General features: G+C 37.3%; 2 protein-coding genes across 9 annotated transcripts in view; one reads left to right on the top strand and one right to left on the bottom strand.

The window, feature by feature from the left end:
* sh3tc2 (SH3 domain and tetratricopeptide repeats 2) overlaps positions 1 to 24,465 on the bottom strand; it is a 41,086-nt gene that overhangs the window by 5,762 nt on the left and 10,859 nt on the right. For 4 of the 8 annotated variants that reach the window (XM_077732318.1, XM_077732319.1, XM_077732313.1 and 1 more), the window contains 3 exons: positions 22,338 to 24,423; positions 8,874 to 9,063; positions 1,504 to 1,584 (listed from right to left, as the gene is read on the bottom strand). In XM_077732318.1, the coding sequence (XP_077588444.1) occupies positions 23,788 to 24,423 (636 nt within the window). In that variant the 3' untranslated portion in view covers positions 1,504 to 1,584; positions 8,874 to 9,063; positions 22,338 to 23,787. Of the gene's footprint in view, positions 1 to 1,503; positions 1,585 to 8,873; positions 9,064 to 16,305; positions 16,788 to 20,516; positions 20,644 to 22,337; positions 24,424 to 24,465 lie in introns of those variants that run through there. The other 4 variants (XM_077732314.1, XM_077732316.1, XM_077732315.1 and 1 more) reach the window with 4 other exon arrangements.
* On the top strand, positions 10,452 to 14,257 carry adrb2a (adrenoceptor beta 2, surface a). Its single transcript, XM_077733441.1, has 2 exons — positions 10,452 to 10,601; positions 10,860 to 14,257. Exon 2 carries the CDS (start codon positions 10,860 to 10,862, stop codon positions 12,105 to 12,107), a length of 1,248 nt encoding a protein of 415 aa, XP_077589567.1. The 5' UTR covers positions 10,452 to 10,601; the 3' UTR covers positions 12,108 to 14,257.

The raw sequence follows: 24,465 nt of genomic DNA, 5'->3' as shown, positions 1-24,465 counted from the left end.
ACTTCAGAACTTAATTCAAGCTTTTGCTCAGTAATGCTAATTTTCCAGTTTTTATTCAGTGAAATATATTTGAATATTCAGATGAACTTGATAAATGTCATCTCAGTGGTCTTTGAGTAAATATTTGCGGAAAAGGGAGCCACCCATCTCAATACCAAAAAGAAAACAAAAAACAAATCTGCTAACCTATCTTAGGGAATAATATCCTCCAGTCAAATTTATTCTTGTCCGAATAATAACTTCTCATCTTACGCATGCTTTGCTTTCTACCCCAAAACCACTGGCATCTCATTTTTATTCAGTGTTCATTGCTGGAAACAGATTACACCCATCATAAAACATATCCGAATGTGCGATCAGTACTTTTTATATCTTCATGACAAGACACCCCCTGCTTTATTTTTAATTATAAACCCTTAAAAGCCTTCCTGAACAAACAATCATCATGTGAAACAGTTCTAAATAGTTTCTTCGTTGCTATTCTGTTCTCACCACATGTATTCCCAGTTACAATTGCCCATTCATAAAATTCCAAGAGTTTAACTCCCTGCAGTGGTAATGGCCGACTGTAGACTATGCTTGAGTCCTTGCTAACTGCCCCCGACACATGGAAGTTGGTGACGAGCCAGTTCGAAACATGACACTCGCTAACGTCAACTGAATGGTGTCTAGCAGCTGTAAAACACCTCCAGTCGCATGACGACATTATCAGTTGAAGCACAAGGCTCCGTTTGTACCATGTCGCTTTTTCCGAGTCAACAATTTGTGCCGTGTAAAAACTTGTTAGAAAAAGCAGTCCTCTGCAAGTTTATATACGCATTATTTGGAATGCATGTTTAGACTTTAAGGTATAATTTGTCTACAGCTCTTGGATGAACTTGAAGAACAATCGTCAGTCAGGTCTTATTTGATGTTAAAAATATTGTTTTGGATAAAATGATAGATCCGTCCATTTTGTAGCACATTTTTGAAAATGACTTGAAAAAAGAAAGCGAACACACTGCTATTTTAAAACATTATTATTTGAGTATAGTTATACACAATAAGTTGCTCTCAAATTAATTTGCAACAATAAGAATGACAAAGAAAATTGTTTATATTATAACGCTACCATGAAAGGAAACCTGGGTGTGTATATTTACAGATTTAGGTAACATAGTATTTTTATGTAAATGTGTTGATCTATATAAGCAAAGAAGTACAGAGGTGATTGAATTCTTTTGAAGTAAAAGTGAAATCAATTTAGGCATGAAGGCTCTTGAGCCAGTTGATGCAGCAAAAGTCAGGTCAACAAAATATTGTGCTTTGTTCTAGAGTTGCGACCGGTTTATTTAAAAATGAATGCTGCACATTTAAATGCATAGCATAGCTGGTGGACTCGTGCAGTGCACCATCCAATAATAAACTAAATGTTCAAGCTCTATGTGTCCTGGATTTGAGTTTACAAGTTTTTTTTCTGAGGACGTGAGAGCAACTGCAGTCAAGACATAAAATAACACTGACCTCATTCTGGGTTACTAAGCGGTTTTGCAATCTCAATTTGCCCCTTCCTCTGATAAGTGCTGAACATTGTGTCTTTGTTGGCTGCAGAAAAGAAGAACTCATGATTAAATGAAGACAGATAGAAATAAATAAATACATACATACATATATTTTTATATGTATAAACCTTCCAGTGGTATTGTTTAGAAATAATGAATAAAAATGCAGTCATCTTTTCTTCCCAATTGCACTATTAGTCAGGAGATGCATGTTTAAATGTGCAAAAATGAACTGGAAGGTCACCTTTGCAAAATGCTTGCAAAATTACTACATTGTTTGTCAACCCTGTATCATTTAATGAGTGACCCATTTCACCATAGAAATAAAGTACACAAAACAGGCTACATGTGTTTTTTTGCATGGAGTAGATGGTATTTTACATTCACATAAAAAGAAGTAGGAATTAACAAGGCAAAAAAATAATGATATATAGAGAATTTGTTCAATTAAAAAGATTCTGCAGTGTGTTTTCTTCATTTTTGTCATTGCACTTTTCAATTTTGCTAGAAATCATAGGATGTAATAGTTTCCATGTTTGGGAGTTCTCACATACCTAGAAGTTTTACACAGGAAATGACCTATATTGAGCTATCAGACCAAAAGTTCGCTGTGTACTTTCATCAACTGAAAAAGAGGAAATGGCACCTTTTTGGTCTCGCACTTTAAATGATAAGGTTTGAACTTAAGAAACTTTTCCTGTTGTGATTATGTGACCCATAAAAAAAAAAATCCACTTAACTAGAGCATATAATCAGTCCATTTCAAATCATTCATAAATCAGAGTTTAATTTTACCTCTCCATCCGGAAAACAATGAGCATGTGAGAATTAATCTGAATGGGGGGTAACCTTCTACAAAACTTAAAACTGGCAGTATTCTACATCAATCATGTTCTTCAAGTAAAGAACAGTGCAAGATGTTAATTGTGCTACTCTACTCTGGACGCTTATTATTCAGCCCGAGCTCGATTTGACCGTTGAAGAGTGTCTTTGAAGTCATTATGAGGTCTTTGATGTGCCTGGGCTGGTGTCATAATGTGCACTAATGCATCTTGACTCTGCCTTCTCCATTATAAAGACCTTTACATGCATACATGCTCATTGCTGACCTGCTGAAAAAGCACATTCCCAGGCTACGGTTACAATGAATTCCCCGTTGCACCTTCCAGGATGAACACAGAAGAGGATAGGGGCAGAATTTGCAATATCACCACGACTACATGATTCTTACCATTAGTTTCCTGTCCGAGGCAAATAAATGGCAAACGTAAATGCATGGAAATAATGAGACATGAGACATGAGACAATCATTGTGTCTTCAGTCATCTTGCTGTGGACCAGTAATGGTCATATATAAATGTGCATTGTTGGAAAGTAAGAGTCTAGTCTATACTATATTCATTCATTCATTCATTCATTCATTCATTCATTCATTCATTCATTCATTCATTCATTCATTCATTCATTCATTCATTCATTCATTCATTCATTCATTCATTCATTCATTCATTCATTCATTCATTCATTCATTCATTCGTTCATTCATTCATTCATTCATTCATTCATTCATTCATTCGTTCATTCATTCATTCATTCATTCATTTATTCATCTTCCATACCGAAAGGGTTGTGGGGGCTGTCGGAGCCTCACCCAGCTGCTTTTCAGGCTACAAACGTTTTCAAATGGCTTTTTTATATTTACTGTACTATTTTGACTTTCCCCTCAGTGTTGCATATTGGTCAAACCTTCTTTTGTAGAAATGCCCAGACTAATAGTATTATACTTTTGGATTTCAAACCATCATGTAACATGACGTCATTTTATCACGGAATTCCTGAGTGAACTATTGTATAATGCTTTTTGTTTTTTGTTTTTTTAACTTGGAGAAAGTAATCCATCAATCATGCCCATCACAGAACAGGAAACGGCTGAGAACAGGAATTAAAACAAGCATATTTGTGAGAAGTGAAACGGGAAATGATCTTGTTACATGTCTGAAAGTATGTCGCAAAGTCACCATGTGTTTGCTATTGTATCAGTTACTGATATTTTTACAGTACAGTATGCAATATGATTGTATAATCATGACAGTTAGTTGTAGAGGTCAATCCTTGTCTAAGAAAGCTGTATCAGCATGCTCAGTCTGTCATTGCAGCCGCAGGAAGCAAACGTGCTGTATTTTAAGCAATGTGAATTGGTCCTCCCCCTTCTCTTTCTCACATTACCAAAATACAAGACATTCAACACTCATAAAGTATATAAATATCTACAAAAGCAAAGATGCATCATACAGTATAAACCTTTCACTGTATTTAAGGTCTAATAAAGCTGGACCTTGCAAAACTAAAGTAATATTTAATTGACACTGATGCTCTGGTTGTATCTATTATCATTTTTGCTCCATACCAAATCTCCATGGAGGTGCTTCAATGCACATTTCTGTTCTATATTGAAATTATGATTCATTACACAGTAGGCTAGAAAATGTTAAGCAAATGCGGATGATAAATGTTCATAGAAAGTATATGCTTATGTCATTGTAAAATTGCCCATTAGCCATGATGGTTTAACAGTGGGTATAAAGCATGTTATTTGGGCTAAAATTTCAAAGAAGAAAAAGGGATTTTCAGCAGTCTGTGTCCAATATTATACATTATTGAAAAAGGATATAGGATTCATCATTGACAATTTAAATTAAATCAATGCAAAACCTCCATTCCCAGGCCAATTTCAACAAAGGTTTACACAAATAGATGGTCTTTACACCCATTTGATGCATCTTTGAAGTCAATGAATACCTCAAGTTTGGAGTACGATTGACACTAAAACCATCTCCATTTGCAAGTTCAGTTATGAGAGTGCTAAAGCGTCAACACTCATGATGGCAATTTATTAACCCCAAGAAAAATAATGTGATAAGATCTGAAGCAATTCCATAAAAGCATTTTCACAGCCTCCCTGGGCTCTAAATAATGTATACAATTATGACACTGAAAGGTCTCTTACTCAAGCAAACATTAATTATAATTGAGGCTTTATACATCGTCTTATTTTTGCACGTGCTTTTCCATTTTGTGTTCCCTGGTACCGCTATGAGTGATTATTTTATATGCTAAACATCGACGTAAGCTCGAACTCCTCAAAAATATTATTAAATGACTTACAAGGATCTTATCTCTAGTGACTTTGGTGGCATCTTATACTCTGAGAATGTTTTATTTAGTGTCTTAATTTATATAAGGCACTTGAGGATGTGACAGTGAGATACATATACAATGCTTTAGTGGGCAATGAACAAAAAATATATCTATTTTATCCCCTTCAAAGGTGGTTTAAAGGTTGGCCAAGAACAAATAAGGAATTTTTTCCTTAATTGGTAAACTCAAACCGGCCTGTTTACTCATAAATCAGCGGTGGAGTGGGCGAGGAGTTCCAGTTAACGACATTCCGCCTTGTTTCAGTCATGCAGATTTACTTGGCTATGCAAAACCACAGACAACAATCTGCACTCCTTGTGTCTGAAGACACTGCACTTTTATCAGGAGATTAGTAATTCGATATACGTACTGTATGTCCTACTTGTTTGGGGGGGTTTAATGAAGATATAAAAATAGTACTTGTGTATGGTAGAAGGTTGCTGGGGAATAAGGCTCACGATTATTGGTCGCATAAATGCCAAGTAGACTTGAGGATTTCAGATTTGGTGTACTGATGCTTATATTTTTTTGTGCTATCTCTCTGTTTGTGAATAAAAAAAGAAAAAAGGGTGGCCTTGTTTTATTTATATTTCAATTCACTCGTCTTTAAATGAGAAAAAAAATAGGAATTTGAATGGTTGACCTCGCAGGGGAGTAAACACAATTCAATGCTAGACATGTTTCTGGAATTATGAAAGAAATGAACTTTAAAAAAAAATCATGTTATATTTGATCCTATATGGATATGTGGTGATGAAAATAATGCCATCCCACAGTGAATCCCAAAGCATATATTTAATGTTATAAATCAATGTACTTCCGGTTGTATCCATTAAAGATTAAAATAATAGTCTTAGTGGCGCGGTGGAGGAATGGTTAGTATGTCGGCCTCACAGTTCTGAAATCAAGTGTTCGGTTGCCACTTTAAAGGACACTTTTTTATCAAACAACTTTGACAGGTTGCCACACTGGGTGATTTATAGCATTCACTTTTCAACCTTTGCCTGTCAGATAGTACGTCAAATGACTGTGCAAGGATCAATAGAGACCGGGGCAAGACCCATGAGACCAAAAGATTTGTGGACCAAAGCAAAGACAGAATGTTACAATGCCCTAGATTGGAGAGTTTTCTTTAATGTCTTGTTCAGTCCATTTATTGGTCAGTTACATGCAAGGTTGGCAATGGTAGCGAGCAGCGAGGCGGTAATGTGGACTCAATTGCAGGAAAGAAATGAGGTAAGTCAGGGTTGCAAACGTAAACTCCAAAAAAGATTTATTTGCCGAAAAAACAAAAGCCTATTATGTACAAGGAAAACCTACAAAATTCTAATTAAACCAACAATGAAGTAACAATCCACAAGGGAAAAGAAGATGATGCAAAAACAACAAAGAGATAAAGACAGAAAGAAAACAGTGAACTAAATAAAGACAAATTCACAAGAGAATGAGGAACACCTTGACAAGACACGAGCGGCTTAGAACCGTTGTTTGGTTAACACAAGGGAAGGGTTGATGAGAACTGATCAGAAGACAAGATAAGAACTAGTAAGACAAGGAAAACAAGACACAGCCGGGGACAAAATACATGTAAACAAAACCAAAACACCAACGCTGGCAAAACGAGAGGAAAGTGCCTTCAGTGTATGTAGAAGTAGACATTTTCTAGTCAAGAAACCATGATAACCAATCTGAGCTCATACACTTAAAGTACAATGTAATGACCATTTACATACAGTAGAACTTTTGTCTATCCTGATACACATTGTTTCTACACAAAAATAAAAAAACTACCCATTCATGCATATGAATTATATAAACATCTGTCTTCTCTTCCATACAACCTAGTAGCTCCTGTCTCAGTTTACATAACTACGTACGTTCCCATTAATATGCACTACTAACATGTATATGTTGCATCTCTGTCCATTCATATATAAACATTGTGTAGACATTGGAGTAGTCATTAATATACTCATGTAAACATTTGTCTGCCTACAGTTGACTGAGATAGGCTCCAGCACCACCTACGTAGCTTGTAAGGTACAAAAATTGAATGGTTGTTTGTAATATAAGACTGTAGCGGTCAATACATTTTGGGAACAAAGGTCAGAGGTCAAAAAAGGAATGTCTGACTAACTCAAGAACGATTAAAGGGATTATTTTCAAACTTCCAGGATATGTTGGTAGTATGAAACGGAAGAGGTGGCGGGATGAGGTCAAAGGTCATATTGATCAGGCACATGACGAAATAAAGTGCTTTGAATTTGTCAATTGAGCAGCAATCGGCTCTCTGAGTCCTCCCCAAAGAAAATTTAGCTATACAGTCACTCGTAAAAAGCATGGGAAAAAAAAATGTAGTGGGCGATGGACGTTGAGCGGCCCTTTTATCCTACCTACCCAGTCGAAATAGTGTGTGAATGTCTTCAGAACTTAAACATGTATATGTTATCATAATCATGGTAATATTTAAGTGTGCGTAAAATGTGAGTGAATGCACACATGCCACCATTTAAAGGGCCTCTGATTATATTTCCAATGTTCTTGAGGCTTTCCCTATGTTTTGCTTTCGAGCAAAAGGCCTGAAGGTTTTGCACTAACACTGCCCACTATTTCAAATTGATCATAATTCCTTCCATCTTGTCTAAGACGCCAGTTCCATCTGGAGAAAAACACCCTCAAAGCATGATGCTGTTACACCATGCTCTGCCAGAGATTTGCTATTCTTACTATATTTTTTCTCAAATTTACCCAGCTAACCATGGGCACCAGACAGGTAACACCCTGAATTGGTGGCCAACCAATCACAGACTGACAACCGAACACCCAAAATGGTAAACAATGCAAAAGCATCAATTGACAAAAAAACACAATATACTGCAAAGTGAAACAACCATATGAATGAACCCTAACCCTAATCCGCTTAAAAAAAAAGAGAGTACACAATGGGCTTAGAGGATTTCCAGTTTTTCCTGTATTTGAGCAGAGTTCTAATGTGAAACCATGCATGTATTTAATTCCCTAACCAAACAATTCAATGTTTGAAATGAGTGACAATAGTTGAATTAACAGAGTTCCGCTTCTGTATATTACCTGATTTTGCTGTAAACTGCTTTATTACATAAGGATAACTTATACATGGAAAGTGAAAGGAGTCACTGATTAGAGATTACTAAAAAGCTTTTTTTATGTTTCATAGTTTTTTTTTTTTTTTCATGCGTGTGATTTGGAAAATGTATGCAAATTTTAGCTTGATTTTACTTTTGTCAAAAACTGTGACCTCTATTGGTGAAAGCAAAAGCATTGCAACTATTTGATCATATTCGCCTTTGCATAAAGGGGAAAAAAACCTACAAGTCTGCTCTGACTGGAATATTGATAAATATTTGCACAGATTTTGTTCCTATTGTTTTGACTGGCTGTAATTATCTTGCTGTTTCACAGCAACTGTGCTCTTATATTCTTAGAGAGTGACTCACGGGGGAAAAAAATGAAAGGGTTAACATGAACATCAAGATGGGGAGAGAATATTTTGGACCCTTGCAGTTCCTTTCAATCCCCTGAAGAAATAAGTACTTAAGGTATTGTTCTTCTTGCGTTACAGGAAAAATCTATCTTTGGTAAGTTAGAAGGGGAAGACAAGGTCATTAGAGTGACACAACGACTACTAACGGATCAGAAAATATATTGAATGATTTTCAAACAGCAATGTAGAAGGTGACAGGATGGTTTTTAAATGAAATGTTAAATATCGTGCCGCAAATGGAATGTCATTCCCCCATCTTACTTCATGCAAAATAGACACGACTGCCTGTAAATGACAGGATGCGGTTAGATAAATATCAGAGGAAACATGACATAATTAATCACACATCCAGAATCCTTTTGAAAAACAGGCAGGACCGACATTTACGTTTCACACGGAAACCATTTTGTCTTTACGAAAACAATGAGAAAGTAGGTCAACCCTATAATCCTTGAGAAGTCATTAAACCAATTTTGAATATTGACATTTTAGCAGTTGCTATACAGTAAATCAGCATTTGATAGTAAACATAATTCACTGCTGGTCCATTAGTCATGAATTGATCATTTAACATTAAATGCATTGAATTTAATATGTTTCATGATACTAACCTTGATTGATGGAAAGACTTTGAATGGCATTACATGACTCGACACATGAGAGAACAAGGTGGACTTGAGTGGATCTCTATTTGCGTCATGGGTCATGTGGAGCTATCTAAGAGCTCATTGTGAGGCAGAAGGATGAAGAAGAGCGCCTGTGGCACCAGCACATGCATCTCCCTGAAGCATCATTGAGTTGCTGTATAAGACAATGTAATTCAGTCAGAAATTTATAATGTACATATGTACACTGCTTTCTTGTTAATAATCTTATGGGAATTCTCAGTATAAAATAACAATTACACCGCCACTGAGTATGAATCGATCCCACGCTAGGCTTGAGGTGAAAGAACCACTGCACCATAGAGGCCTATAAAATAAAGTATCCCTCCAAATTACCATAACCATGAATGTTTTACAGCAAGACTTTAGAATTGTATGAGCACAGATACATTAAAATGAATGGGATGCATCCAAATAATAAATGGATGCTGTATGAACCTATGAATTCCCATTGAAATACTTTGCTCCAAGACTAACCCGCTTTGTTCATTAAACACAAGAAACTGATATGGATTATTTGATTTCTTGCCAATTTCAGTTCATAGTCCAAAAGGCGAAGCCTTTACGTGTAAATGGATTGTGTTGTTCTCATTTTCTAACTGCCTAATAAGTGCTTTCATCATCAAAATTATTAGTTAGCGCTTAAAGCCACAGGATTGGTCTTCATGTTTTGAATTTGAGTGAGACTTTTAAGGAAAATAAATTCAAGATTGGATTAGTCATTTAAATCCAATGTCTAGACTCAGCAGCGTGCTTATGTGCATTTACAGGCTGTTGAGTCGGCATCGAATAATGTGCTCTCATTCACACCCTTTAGTGTGACAGAGTACCATTTGCCTCATCTCACTGTTTTATCTCCAATTTTGTGCAGTCAGCAGGGCTAGTACATGTGAGACTTGGAAGTTGCACTAAAGGTAAACATACTGTAGTAATGAAGACATGACGAGAGATGGAGGCGGAAAGTCTTTCAGCAATGCACACTTCCTTCCTTTTAGTGCAGTAAAGAGCGAGGTCTGTGCCAATAAATTATTGAGGGTGGTACCGAGCTCGCAAATTGAACAAACACCTGACTTTATTATATTTTTTTCCTGAAAGGGCACCACTTGTCTAAATATTCTGTATGGACATGGTGTATACAATAACTAAGCACATATTTTGCAGATACTGGCATTAACAATATTTAAATGAGGCTAAATGCAGAAGTTGGTTAAAATGTGTGTATTTTTATCACCAGTTTAGAGCTAAGATCTCAACAGTTTCCAGATTCAGACTGCGAGCATTTGAAATTCATGTTTAAACCAGGAACTATGTGGTTTGATAACATTTAAGTGATAGAACTTGAATCATTTGTGTTGGAACCTTTTGTCTTAGGTAGTCAGAGCTGCAGGGAAAATGTGTTCACACTCTCCAGAGCTCCGAGCTCCCTCTGCTTTATATGCTCCCTGATTGGCTAGGCCTCGACTGTGATGTCATCTGTGCTATAAGGGCACTGACAAACAGCCTGAGAGACACATGAGAAGCTGCACCGCTAAACTGAGGGACAGACTGGGTGAGACACCAAGAGTAAAAGAGAAAGTGCGTGGAAAGAAAGAAGTGACATTGGTTTGCACTTAAAGTCATCAAGCGGTGACGTTTATTCTAGGAGGAAGTTCTGGAAGGAAACCACCTGTGGAGGTTGGTACTTGTTTCATAGGCAACTTGTCAAACTGTCTTTAAAACTGGCCTTGCTGAAACTTTTTAGAGTTGAGTAGTATGTTTTTTGGCATCATTTTGGGTATAATTTAACCAACAGCAGACATGTGGGTGTGCATTTCCCAGGGCTTACTTTGTTATAAGATTTTCTCCTGCACGTATCATTTACTCTGGTATTTGGCTCTCAGCAGACCACTAATAAAATGATTGTTTTAATGCAGCTATATTGCTTTTCTTCAGATGGGCAGTCCAATGCCACAAGTGTACCTCAACGTGAGCCAAGAGATGATCAACACTTCATCAGATCCGCGGAAAAACGAAGGCTTCAGTGAGGCGACAATGATTCTGCTGGGCATGATAATGTCGTCACTCATCCTTTGCATTGTTTTCGGCAATATCCTGGTCATAACGGTGATCGCCCGTTTCCAGCGACTCCAAAATGTCACCAACTGCTTCATCACCTCTTTGGCTTGTGCAGACCTGGTCATGGGTCTCATCGTGGTCCCTTTTGGTGCTTTTTACATCATCTTCAGTAGTTGGCACTTTGGTAGTTTCTGGTGCGAATTCTGGACGGCAACTGATGTTCTCTGTGTGACCGCTAGCATTGAAACCCTGTGTGTCATCGCCATTGACCGTTACTTAGCCATCACCTCACCTTTCCGCTACCAGACCATGCTGACAAAATGTAAGGCTCGAATTGTGGTGGTGCTGGTGTGGGTCATCGCCGCGTTGATATCTTTCCTGCCCATACACATGAAGTGGTGGATATCTGACGATAAACAAGCAAAGGAGTGCATCGAGGATCGCACCTGCTGTGAATTCTACACAAACATGGCTTACGCCATCACATCCTCGATCGTATCGTTCTACATCCCGTTGGTCATCATGGTCTTTGTCTACAGCCGGGTTTTCCAGGAAGCCAAGCGCCAGCTCAAAAAGATTGAGCATAGCATGGGGCGCTTTCACAACAACGATAACATCAAAACTTTGGAAGCCAATCTCGGACGTGGGCAGAAAAAGGTGAAATTTTGTCTGCGGGAACACAAAGCGCTGAAGACGCTGGGCATCATCATGGGCGTGTTCACCTTAAGCTGGCTGCCCTTCTTTCTTCTCAATGTAGTGGTTGCTATCTGGAAGGTGGAAGACATTGACCTGACTTTTAGGATCCTCAACTGGATAGGCTACGCAAACTCTGCCTTTAACCCGCTGATTTACTGCCGCAGCCCGGAGTTTCGTTATGCCTTTAAGGAAATTCTCTGCCTCAAAAGGAACCAAATCTCCAAAGCGGGACCTTTAAATGGATACATCTACGACAGACACAGCTGGCACAGTGAGCAGCAGGGGCGAAGTAAAGGCAATTCGGAAGAAAGCGATGCCAACGAGGGCTGTTTGGAGCAAGGAGCATGTGTTGACAGTGTTGAGGACAGGGCGGTGGACTCCAACGGGAACTGCGGTAAAAACCACACCATTGTAACAGCTGTACTATGACTTTAGCCCAAAGGGCACCTTTAATGTTTACACTGCTCTCATGCGTCCATAGACTTTGGCAGGTAAGAGCAATCGAGCAGCATGGTAGAAGCACAGAATTTTTCTTTAAGGAAACTATATTTATCGTGTTACAGAAATACTGTTGGCAGATTTGACTCATTCATTCTGTTGATGTTGCATCTACCTCACCGCATCGTCTTGAATGTGATCTCGAACAATAGCATTGCTACAGAATAGCACTTGCGGTTTGAGCTAAATCTTTCTTTTTAAAAATATAACTGAAACTGTTTTGTCAATAAGGATGTATATCGTAAACATCATCTGTGGTGCTTTTATTTATATACGATATTTTTTTTGAAGAAACATTCCACAACTATTCCGGCATCATTTTGCCTTCATTGGGTTTCCTTTATTTCTAGACAGAGAGATAGATAAATAACAGGTAAGGGATCATTCTCCTGAAGGTGATTTGTGAGGCCCCCGCGAAGCCTGATCTGCCTTTTACAGCCTGCTGCTTGGGAGGTTGTGTAGCAGATACACTGATAAACAACAGCTATCTCTGTCTCGCCGGTACAAGCTGAGCAACGCCTGGGGCCATTCTCTGTTGGCGTTTGTGATAAAACCTTGCACATTTGAAGAGCAATCAGCAATTTCATTATCAGTACTAACATTTCCCAATAAGCTTACTCTTTTAAATGTTGCCATCGGCACAGGCTGGGCAAGCAATTATGTACCTTCAGTGCACTGGCTCATTTGAATGTAATTCCAATGGATGCTCACGTGTTTTGTTAAATGTGTTCAGTGAGAGTACCGTGTTTACATGAGTGGGCGGGCGTTGGTGTTTTTTTGTGTGTGTACGCATGCCCCCCAGTGGGTAGGAATTGCCGAGACGTAACAATAAGCCGTAAAGTGTTTAGTACTAATCAATGACGAGTCACAAACAGTTCGCATTTGTCACTTTAGTGACATTTTCCAGTCCTCTATGAAATCATCCAGAAGAGTCTTGGCAGAGTCTTCTTCCCCTTGGTGTATGTCTCCAGGAAGTGCCCCAATCCAGTTGAGCCCAGCCCAATAAACAAGAGTAAATCCATTATCTCCACTGTCAAGCCACAGGATCTGATCTCCTCCCTTAAAACAACACAGCCTTACAAAGTTCCCTGTTTGAATGCCGCTGTCGACCAAAAGACCAATTTGAAAATGAGTCTTATGATGATGACAGGAGGTTTTGGTAAACATAGCTCACATTTTCAACCTAAATTGCTTTGGGGAGAGGCGGTGGTCTTTTGACTCAGGTTCCTTTGATCGCAGAGACAATTTGCTAAATGGCGTAAGAGATGGCAAAGGTGGAACATATGGTGTTAGTGACCTCTCCTTTTGTAGATGTAGCCTTGCCCCCCGGTCTGGATGAACTTTTGTATGTTCGTGCACTGTATAGCTTAGTTCAAAGCAGCACAGCGTAGCAAATTGACGCACGTATGGGGGGCATTGTACCTCGGTGTGTTAAGCCAAAAAAATATGCTTTTCTAGGCATTCCCTGGATGTATTACAAAAGAAATTCAAGGGTTGAAAACCATAACAAATGCTCCACAGATGTCTTTTCACTGTATTCTGTCAAGAAAAAAAATCAAAAGGCGCTAATGATTCCTGACTGTTTATATTTGTTTATACACACCATGAACTAAAGCAGTCAATCTGTGTCTCACTATCACCCTTCAAGTTTGTACAGAATGCAGCTGTCCTATTTCTGGAAGATTTACAACACATTATATTTGGCATGGTATATCTGTCTTTGTGCTGTAAATATTTCCGTTGGAAGTAATCTGTTTAATTCAAATGTTGGAGGCTTTGAACTACATTTAGTAGTATACCCACACTGCTCCCTCCTGGCAGTGTGTTCTGCTTGTATGTCAATGCTACATCCTAAATGGTTACTCTTCATCTGCACATTACATTATTGTTAAATGTATTTGCAATTACATGAAAAGCAATCATGACTGCATTCATTGTCTGGAAAAAGTCAATTAAAATAATCAAAATGTAAATGACTAAAGACCCTTACATTCATTTGCATCAATCAAAAGTGGTTTAATTAATATGCCACTGCAATTTAAATGAAAGAAGAACAGTGGTGTGTCTTTAATTATGCTTTTGCAGAATTTTACAAATTTGAATGAAAGAACACCGCAGCTTACAAAATATTTATGCTTTTAACATTACCTAAATGTTATTGTGATTTTTGGATTGTCATTTTGGATAATGATTGTGAGGTCAAATGATGTGGCTCATTAAGATGTTAATTATTAATCCTAAATATGCTTCAATAAGTGTTTGAAGAGTAGCCGCTCTCGCGGTTTGATGTTTACTTGATGTTTTTTAACTCCTTTGTGCACAAGTTTGGTTGTGGGTGTATGTCTGTTGTGTTGCATCATGTGATCTTATGTGATATTTATGAAAAGTTGAATAAATTATTTACTTGTTGCACGTTTTGTTCTTGTTTTGTGATCATTATATTGCCCAGCAAAAGAGCCTCTACTTTTCTTGTGATATTGTTAAATGCAAATTTGTGTTGTAATTACTATGTGACTGTTATTGGATTGGATTGGATAACTTTACTCATCCCGTATTCGGGAAATTACATTGTGGCAGGTAGCAAGAGGGTGATTAGACAGAATAAACAGCATCAATCATTAAAATCATCAAATCATTAAAACATAAAAACTGAAAATGTGTTTTTCCATCAAGCGTTTCCTTAATTTGTTAAATGATATGGAATGAAAAAGAAGAATGGAAATAAAGTTCCTATTAAATTAAGTTGCCTTTACTGATTACAATTTCTAGTAAACATGCACATTTCATATCCAGTTAAGGAATCTTTAAATCCTTAACAAATAAACAGCAGCATGTGATGTCTTTATCAGCTCAAAAAAATTCGAATGCCTTCCATGAAATACAATGAATCTGTGGTGGATTGGTGATGTTTATTGAAAATGCAATTAAAAATCAATTAACTTGCAAATAATACACTGTGTTGTTTTATGAGCATGCCACAAAGGTGATATAGCATACCTGTCAACCTCGAACCATTTGTGATCTTACCAAATTTTGTTTTCGCCCTTACATATATGTATAAATACATGGAAAATCTTACCACTTTACTTTTTTGTAAAAAATCACGAACAACAAGTGAAAATGAAAGTAAACATAAACAAGGGAACAGGAAACGGAAATCACATGGTGAAAGTGTTACAAAACGAAATGTTTATCATGATCTTTTTTTTTTAGCCAATCAGAGGCGCCGGTACATATATCACTTGGCAGACATGCGTTTCCGGGAAGAAACAATGGCGGATGGTGAAAAATGGCTAGAAAGTGCCGCAGCCTTAATTTATTTTTTTTTCTCAAAATCACCGTTTAGCGTACCATTTTCATGTGTACAGCGTACCAATATAAAAATGGGCTTTCAGTTGTACCAATTACGGCGAGAACGTACCAGTTGACAGGTATGATATAGAGTATGAAACATGTGTACAAGTATACACGTGTTTTGATCGTTTATTTGTGGTGTGATTTATATATTACTATATTCAATTGTTAAAATCATATAAGTTGCATTCATGTGTGTTAAATATCTGCAAATGGAAGACTCGATATGCTGAACCATTCTTTGATGCAACCACCAGGAAGGGGAATAAATAAGACAATTATCTAACTATTACTTATGTCACAAAGTAGAATCTCTCACTATGGCAGGTTAGAGACAGCTCAGTGTGAAATGTCTGTTAAATGCTTTGTGTCTTTATCGTTTATCTTAAACACTCGAGCCAAGTCTTGTCACTGCACACGAGCTGAAAGGAGAGATGAATGACTTAACGTCGTGCAAGCATCATTCTGTTAATTCCAAACAGCCACAGAACGTGTTTTGCTTTTGTGTCACTATCAGTACATCTATATAATAATGGTATGTAACCTCCTATAGAAACATTTTACCTTGCATGCCATGGGCTTTGCAATACAAGAAATACTGATGGAGAAGGATTGGATGAAAAGGATTACATGATACTAATTTTGCATTCATTATTGCCACTTATCCTTACAAGGGTCACCGGCCTACTGGAGCCTAAGCTAGCCAAAAGTAGTAGTAGTAGTAATAGTAGTGGGCAGGGTACATCCTGAATTGATTGTCAGCCAATTGCAGAAAGATAAAGTATATTTTCAGTATTATAAAATATTCATTCTGTCTTTTCTTGTAAATAATTTCATCTCAGAAAGTCAATATATGACTTAGCATCCACAAACATCAGCAAACACACTGGGTGGTAGAGTCAATCCTAAAATAGCCACATCAAGAGAAGTAACTTCAATTTTGTAATGTTACAAACCATATCAAAAAAGGCGATCTATCCTTGATATAACTAGTCCAATTTGATCAAAATTTTCTACAGTATATTACAGTTATTCTTTTAATTTCCAACAGCGAGAGCTCCTGTGTTTGAAAAGTTTGTCTTCGGAAGACAGAAATGTCCCACGACGTTTTGGCGGCTTAAGTATACAAGGCACCATCATGTCTGCAGTCCCGATGCTCCCAGAGGATTCCCTTGCAAGTGAATGTGCACAAACAGTTGCATGTAAAATATCACTGGGGATTCTTGGTCTTGTTCTGAAAAACTAGCTCCACCTGACCTGAGGTTATGAAAGCAATGATGGGCTTTGATTATGCCAAAGAAAATGTAATAAAACATAGCTCTAAACAGCCTGAACAACTTGCTTAAATAAAATATATACACATAATTGATATTCTAAGGTTAAGACTAAAACAACATTATTAGAAAAACACAATACAGCCAAGTAATGCAAAATATGAACGCAAATTAAAAACAAAAGTGACCAGAAATTTTTTTTATAATAACAAAGCCTTTGTAAAGAGGTGTATGTATAGCATTAAGATTTAAATGTGGTGAGAGTCTGAATTTAATAATGTAATGTGTTAAAGTAGATTATTTGGTGAAGAGAGACTTTAATGGCATCAAAGAAATGAATGAAAGAGTGCCATTGAAGATAACAGACAGTCCACAGAGGAGTTATCGATTAGGATGAACCAAAGTGTTGCTAGGGGTTGGATTTGTTACCAATGATTGCTTTTTTTTTCCATTGTACTGTTTGTGGAGTGGGTGGAGGTTTCCAGGGAGTTGGACATACGTAGGTGTGTGTCATCGTACCCTCCCCATATTTCAGTTGTGTCCCTGTAGCCCAGGTGCCCAATCAAGTACTACTGACAACCAAATATATAAATTACTGACGTCAAAGTGGTGGTTCCTGGGCCAGATTGATTAAATATACCTTTTAATCCTATAACTGTTGAGAGATTGATTATGCTACTGTATTTGTATGTTGGTGATGAAGGTTTACCTGACTTTAAGTATTGTTGAGGTGGAACCAATAGTAAAAAGTTTAAGAATCAGTGTTCCAAGTCATACTTGGAAATTGATTTAGGCCATTGCAGCTATATTGCACTGAGCAGTCAGGACACAAATGGATTTAGGTGTATCTCTCGAAAGTGTTTATCCATCCATCTCACTTACAGATTTATTTTTTTTTTACCATAAAAGGCAATGTTACGTGTTTCACATTAAATGCAGCAAATGTCAAATTCTACACAAAATTTGTTATGGTTTTTCATGCAATATATATCCTTCTGTATTTCGCATATTGAACCCCCTCCCTCAAATAAAATACAGCTAAAGAGGGTAAAAGAAGACAATTTAACAAGAACAAAATAACCTCTATAATTTAGGACATTGTGTCTCTCAAAAAGGGCATTAAAAAGAAACAGCTGCCGCTGACATAAATGGATACAGCGACTTTAAATTCATCCTTGTACTTTCTCCCTAAATTGCTCTATTATCCCAGCAATAATAAAAAGCAGACATAATTGGTTTCCGAGCAATCAATGTTGTTCTATTCTACCCCAAACTGAGTAAGGGATATTGTATTTTTAATGATAAGTATTTCTGGTGAACTCACATTTGCCACTTTTAAATCCTTGTTCCATATCAGTTATAGCTTTTCGCTCTTACAAATGGAAAAAAAAAAAAAGAGTACTTTTTATTTTAATTGACTGCAGAATTTTCATAAACATTTAAGCCTTTTTTTTTAGTTTCTGGACATCATGTTTCCATCCTTCCAGAGGAACTTTGTGAGTATTATTAATAGGCATCATTGTTTTTGTTGGTGTTGAAATCTTAAGGTTGAATAAACTACGCAACTTCTCTGAATACAATTTAAGACTAGTTTGCAGCAAACAAAGATTGACTCAGCCAGTTTGACAGCTTTACACTGTTCTCCTCTCACAGTTACTGGAAAATTCTGTCACAGAATAATCCAAAACAAATATAAATTTTGTGACACACCCCTTCATCAATCAGGGATTGGGCGACTGTTCTTATTTTGCTCTGGATCTTAATTATCTTCCATTTAAATGTTATCAACAAAGAGTTGATGGGAATCATTCATTCATTGCCCTGACCTCAACCACATCAAGCACAAGTCAAAGCCATGAATTACAAAAGCAGAGAATACAGTAATGCCAAAGCTAAAATTGGTTATTTTAGTCACTTTTCACTTCCTCCTTCATTTCATTTGCATATTTTTTTTCCTTTTTTTTTTGTCCGTACAATAGAAAGATTCCTTACATGATGCTAAACACATGGATTTTGTGTGTCATGTTTGGAAAGCAGATTGCCAAGTATGTCTAGTTGAACATAAAAGGTGTGTACGTGTAGTTAGTTCCTCGCTCTCATGGTTATTCTCATGAAATGCAAGACATTTCAAACGGACACACAGTAACTCAACTGAGGAGTGCATAGTGTGAAATGGAAACTAGTATATAACACGAGTCTATGTATTAAATCAATAATGCTGTAGGGGGAACTACGCAGTAGGATTTCTCTCATCACTGTAAGCACCATAATTCTTTCAGTGTTGCAGTCCCGGCTTTGCAATTTTGTCATGTGAGCTGCAGATAACTCTTTTCACTAAAGAATTGTTTGCTTGTGATTGGATGTGGATAACAGATATTCCCTGGAGCATAGGGCATCATAAAAATCAAGTCACCAGTTTGATATAAACCATTGCAATTATTCTGGATATGTGCGTGTTGCAGATGATTATATTTTCTATTTATTGTCATCGTCTTGACGCAAGCTTCATTCCCTGAAATGTGACTGACGAAACATTATCTACCACTGAGAAAGGTTGTAAGACAGTTGCCTACAGCATAGTTTGTAAAATGGATCACAGTCTAAATATTAAGCTCAACAGAATGTATTAAAACATAACAAAATCCTGCATGGGCTGCTCAAAAAGAACTACTGGCTTCCCCAGACATCACCCAGACCCTAAAATCCCATTACTGGCTCCCCATCATGACAGTTTTTAGACCTTTCCTAAATGACCTAAATGCCTTGGGCTCATTACATATCAGCAAGCACCTCCATCTTTAGACTTCAAGCGGGTAGCTAAACTCATTTAATACCGTCCCGCTCTCCTTCCCAAACACCAAACTCTAGATGTTTAGTGACTGAGTCATGAGTGTCACACCCACTGTTTCTGGAACTCCCTCCCTACAAAAACCACATCCTGAAACACCTTTACTATCTTATTCCCAAAATAGACAACAACAAAAGTATAAATTTCTTGGTTGTTTGACCTTGATGGTCATAAAAATGTAATGTAATTCACTCACAATTAGGGCATTGCTTCTGTTAAAGTGTAGTGATGTTTTTTGTCATCAATTCATAATTTCAGTAAACTCAAAAAGCCCTAAATCTGGCCATCAATTTGACATATTTGATTGATTGTGGCTGCTAAAACAGCCAACAGCTGTTTGAGGGTCATAAATGAAGACAAATGCCAAATGCAATGCCCTCAAAACTTTTCCCAGCAAAAGTCTACGGATATTTGATATTTGCACTAAAACACCTCACATGTTGTTAACCACTTTAACCCACCTCCCTTTTTTTTTTTTTTACCTCACTTCATTTTTATTCTATATAAATCTTTTATGACCACTTGTTTACTGTGTTCACTTCATGGTGAAGCTTTAAATCTCATTGTACATGCATAATGACAATAAAGGATTCAATTCTATGCAAATCATGAGACTATAGTTGGTTATCTATGAATGCGTATAAACCACAGATTCCTGGAGCTGCCATTACATTTTTGAAAAGATATGATTTAAGAGTCATACAGTTGGGTCATAGACATATTACATGCAAGTGGGCACGTGGGAAAGTAATGACAAAGATATCACTGGCACCGACTGATATTCATCTTTGCATAAAGCTGTTTCAAGTGAGTTAAGTTTGACATTCAATCAAAAGAATATTTTTAGCCATGATGTCCACTTACCATTCAATGAGATTTTCTGTATTTATAGATTCAATGTGTGGCTGGAGCAAGATGCAGACCACTTGCTATCTCTTATCTAGGGACAGTATGTACTGGGCATCAACTTGGCATGGCACTCTATACTGAACTGGAAAATCATAAGAAATAATCTTACATATATATATTTAGATGACTATTCAAATTAAGTTTTACAAGAGACTTTACTCACATTATAAAAAAAAAAAAAACATTTAATTAAGGTGAACTCAACTTCAATTAGCCTCCTGTCACCCACAATGCTATTGAGCAATCAGTATAAGAAATTGAAGTGTTGCATGGTTGTTTTTATTGCTTTATCCATATAATGAAGGGAACTTATAATTGTCACAGTGTAACTACTAATCACTCACGCCTCCAGGTCCTGTCCAAAGAGGAAGTAATAAAAATTGAGAATCAATGTCACCTACTAAGTGGGGGACAGAAAACAGATGGAAAAGAAAAAAAATATAGAAAACATTTTCCCAAAGGTTGGCCAAATGACTTTAACGGTATTTCACATTATGGTGATAATATCAACACAGCTCCATATTGAAGCGAAACCCTTAGGACCATTTTTCTCAGTCTGCTCTTAGATTCATTACTACAAACAGCTATTCTATCCGTTATATTGAACTTTAAATCAGGAGGGATGGGAACCTTAATCTGTAAGGCTCAAGATTTCAAGTAACCGTTTAGCGCTTGCACTTCCCAGACTAAGATTAGATTTAAAAGGCAAACACTTTTTTATACATTCCTTGGAAGGCTCTGGCTTTGTCATACATTAATGGTCAAAAATCTGTCCATACAACAAAGTGACCAAGACAGAACAGACCCAGTTGTGGAATGATCTATCACAGGACTCCATCTGTTGCCTTATCAGGAGCTCATGCAGACATTTTGTGTGGGCTTAAGGAAATTCACAAAGGTTGACTGTGTTAATTTCCCTTGCATTTCTAGGCTCTCGCTTTCCCTTTTTCGACTTATCTTAACTTGATCAATGATGGCACAACAAGAAGAAAATTTCATTCATTAAGGTGTGGACTGTATTATTAGTGAACCCTAATTTTCTGAGGCCTGTTCATCAGTGCATATTGCCATTTCTGATGCCACACATACTCCAGATATGCTTTATATGGTGCCTTGTAATTTATTATTCAGTGCAGGCCTGCATAGACTTGAATTATCTACCAGGAGAACGCTCACTGACAGTCATACTTTTTGGGGGGTTTATGGAATACAGATAGAGCAGCCACTTGAGCGCACTTGATTAATCCCCCATGTTGGGACTTCTACAGTTCACAAGTTGCATGTAAAGGTCTGCTTTCTGTCCACTGTCAAAAAAATCCCATATGGTCTTGTTAAAACACAATTCCATCACAGCCAAACAACTGCACTTCTGCACCCCCCTCAAAAAAGTGTTTTAAAAAAGTATGGGAATATTTTGCCACTTGTTTTATGAGTGTGTTAGTGATGGAAAATTCTGGAAAAAAACCATACATATCTTTATATATAGTATATTTATTAATTTTCTACCTGCCTATAATCATTAGGGTCGTGGGGGTGAAACTAAGTTGTGTGCATGTAAGCGCATGACAAATAATTGATACCTCATAAATCACGCCTTCTGCTTGATTAGTTTGGGAGTGTCTTTCAAATAATTTACAGGCACAAGTTGGGCGATCATTACCTTCCATGATACCCCAAAAACCCAGATTAGTTCAAGTAGTATGCAGAACATTTTCCCAGATAGGTGACAAGGGCAAAACATTGCAAAAAGGTTAACTCAATTTCACAATTACATACCACAGAAGAGGATTTCTTTCTTCATTGGGTTTCATCTTCTTGCATAAAATATATAAAAACCAGAGGTCTTCAAACCAGTCCTCGAGAGCCACTGTGGGTGCAGGTTTTAGTTCTAACCGATCCAACACAAACAGTTTAACCAATGAGATTTCTGCTGAAAAAAGAAGCACCTGACTGCAAACCACTGATTGCACTTGTAGGACACCAGATTGGTGGAAAGGTTTCCTCTTCCATGTTGGAACAAAAACCCACACCCACTGCAGCCCTTTCTGGAATAGTTTGGGGACCACTGGTTAACAGTTTCATACTTCTAGGTTTACTTATGATTTCACATTTTTGTAAAATGCATGTTTATCTGCAGTTCATGTTTGCATTCAATGGAAAGTAAAAAAAAAATGAAGAAAATTTTAAAAAGCAACGTTCTGGTAACTACTTTTAGAAAAAGAACAACTTCTATGCTTGTTTTGGCAGAGTTGAGTGGGGTTTAGAATTGCCATGCCTGTGAGCGAAGAATGAACACAAAAAGGCTGTTCAGTATGCAGATCGTGAATGCAAACACTTAGCTGCCTGTTAAATTACAAGCCACTTATCCTTCACTAATCCTGACCAATTGTTTTTCAAGTTTGGATTTATATTTTTGTCATTAATTTTCCCCAAAACACTACACAATAGCTGACAGATTTACCCTATGCTGCCAAAATATTCTTTACATAAATGTCACATTTTATTTTACAATACACTGCACATGCAATGCAAATCAGGTACACAATTATTGACCTTTTTTTGGAACCTGTTGCAAATGATTGGTGCTGCAAGTGTGGAGTGGATATTATCATGTTTTGATTTTGACTGCTCCCATCTGGTTGAACATGAGAATTACATGATTAAGCTTAAACCTAGTAGTGAGTCCTGACACTTCCTATGTACTAAATAAGCACAGAAGTATCCAACTATGAAGGGAAAAAAAGCTAATTAAACAGCTATATTTCTCCCAAGGTCATTCTACTGCCATAACCGTGTGTATTGAAAAATACACCAATCTGAAATAAATCTCGACTCAACCAAGTTATTTTCTCCAACCTTGCACTAACGTTACAAAGCATTTTAATTGAACAAAATGCTTGTTTGTGTTTTCACTGGCGAGACCCGAAAAATAATTTATTGATGATTCATCTTTTGAATGGCATTCTCACAATCAGTTTCATCTTAGAAATTCATTGCAGAAGTATAAAATACATAAGAAAATCTATTATCACGATAACAATCTTCATAAAAAGGCACATTATAATTTAAAATCAATTTTAACCTTCATCTCATTGCATACCATAAAATCTGTTTTGCTGAAACAATGCATTCGCTTTACTGGCTGAAAAACATATGACCAGACAAAGGGAATGAAGAAAAAGTGCCTTGTTTTTTTTTTTATGTGCAGAAGCCCATGTGAGTCCACTCAAGATGTCGGGGGATCTCCACTGCTGTCCAACAGAATAAACTCTTCTCTATCTAGACGTAGATCCATAACAGTTTTTTTCTCAGGCTGTAGGCTTATGTCACTTGAGGTCAAATCTTTTCCATTTATTGGTTTGGGCTGAGTCTGCACAGTGTCTGTGGAACTGCAAGAGTCCGACATGTGCTCCCTGGCTGTGTCAAATGACTCAGTCAGAATACTTTCACTGTAAGACTGACTGAGGGTCAGTGGAGGGACGTCACACATCTGATTATTTGTGACAGAGGATGACAGAATGTCTTTATCCTGTCTCCATTTCTCAACTTCACCCGGAATTTCCGTGTCTCTGTGGGTATCTACTTGGGTCCGACAGGTTGTTCGAAACGGATCGCTGTCATCATCTTTAATGCTATCTTTTCCAATTTCCTCATTTCCATCTGATTTCGCTACTCCTGAGAGAACTTTCTTCAGGCTGCGGGCCCTATCTCCATAGAGCTTACATAGGTGATCGTCAGGTACGTGGTTGCTGTGAATCTCCGCCAACTTCATGTACACTACGAAAAGAGCGTCAGGATTTGCTTGATCTTCCAAAGCAGCTGCCAGAGCCAGGTGGAAATAACCCAATGCATCATAAGAATCCTGGGGTACAATGCATGGCATCAAAAGAAAAAAAAGTCTGCT

This window comes from Stigmatopora nigra, chromosome 14 (genome assembly GCF_051989575.1).
Source record: "Stigmatopora nigra isolate UIUO_SnigA chromosome 14, RoL_Snig_1.1, whole genome shotgun sequence".
Lineage (NCBI taxonomy): Eukaryota > Metazoa > Chordata > Actinopteri > Syngnathiformes > Syngnathidae > Stigmatopora > Stigmatopora nigra.
Note: the sequence above shows the minus strand (reverse complement) of the source record. Positions and strands in the feature narration are given on the sequence as shown.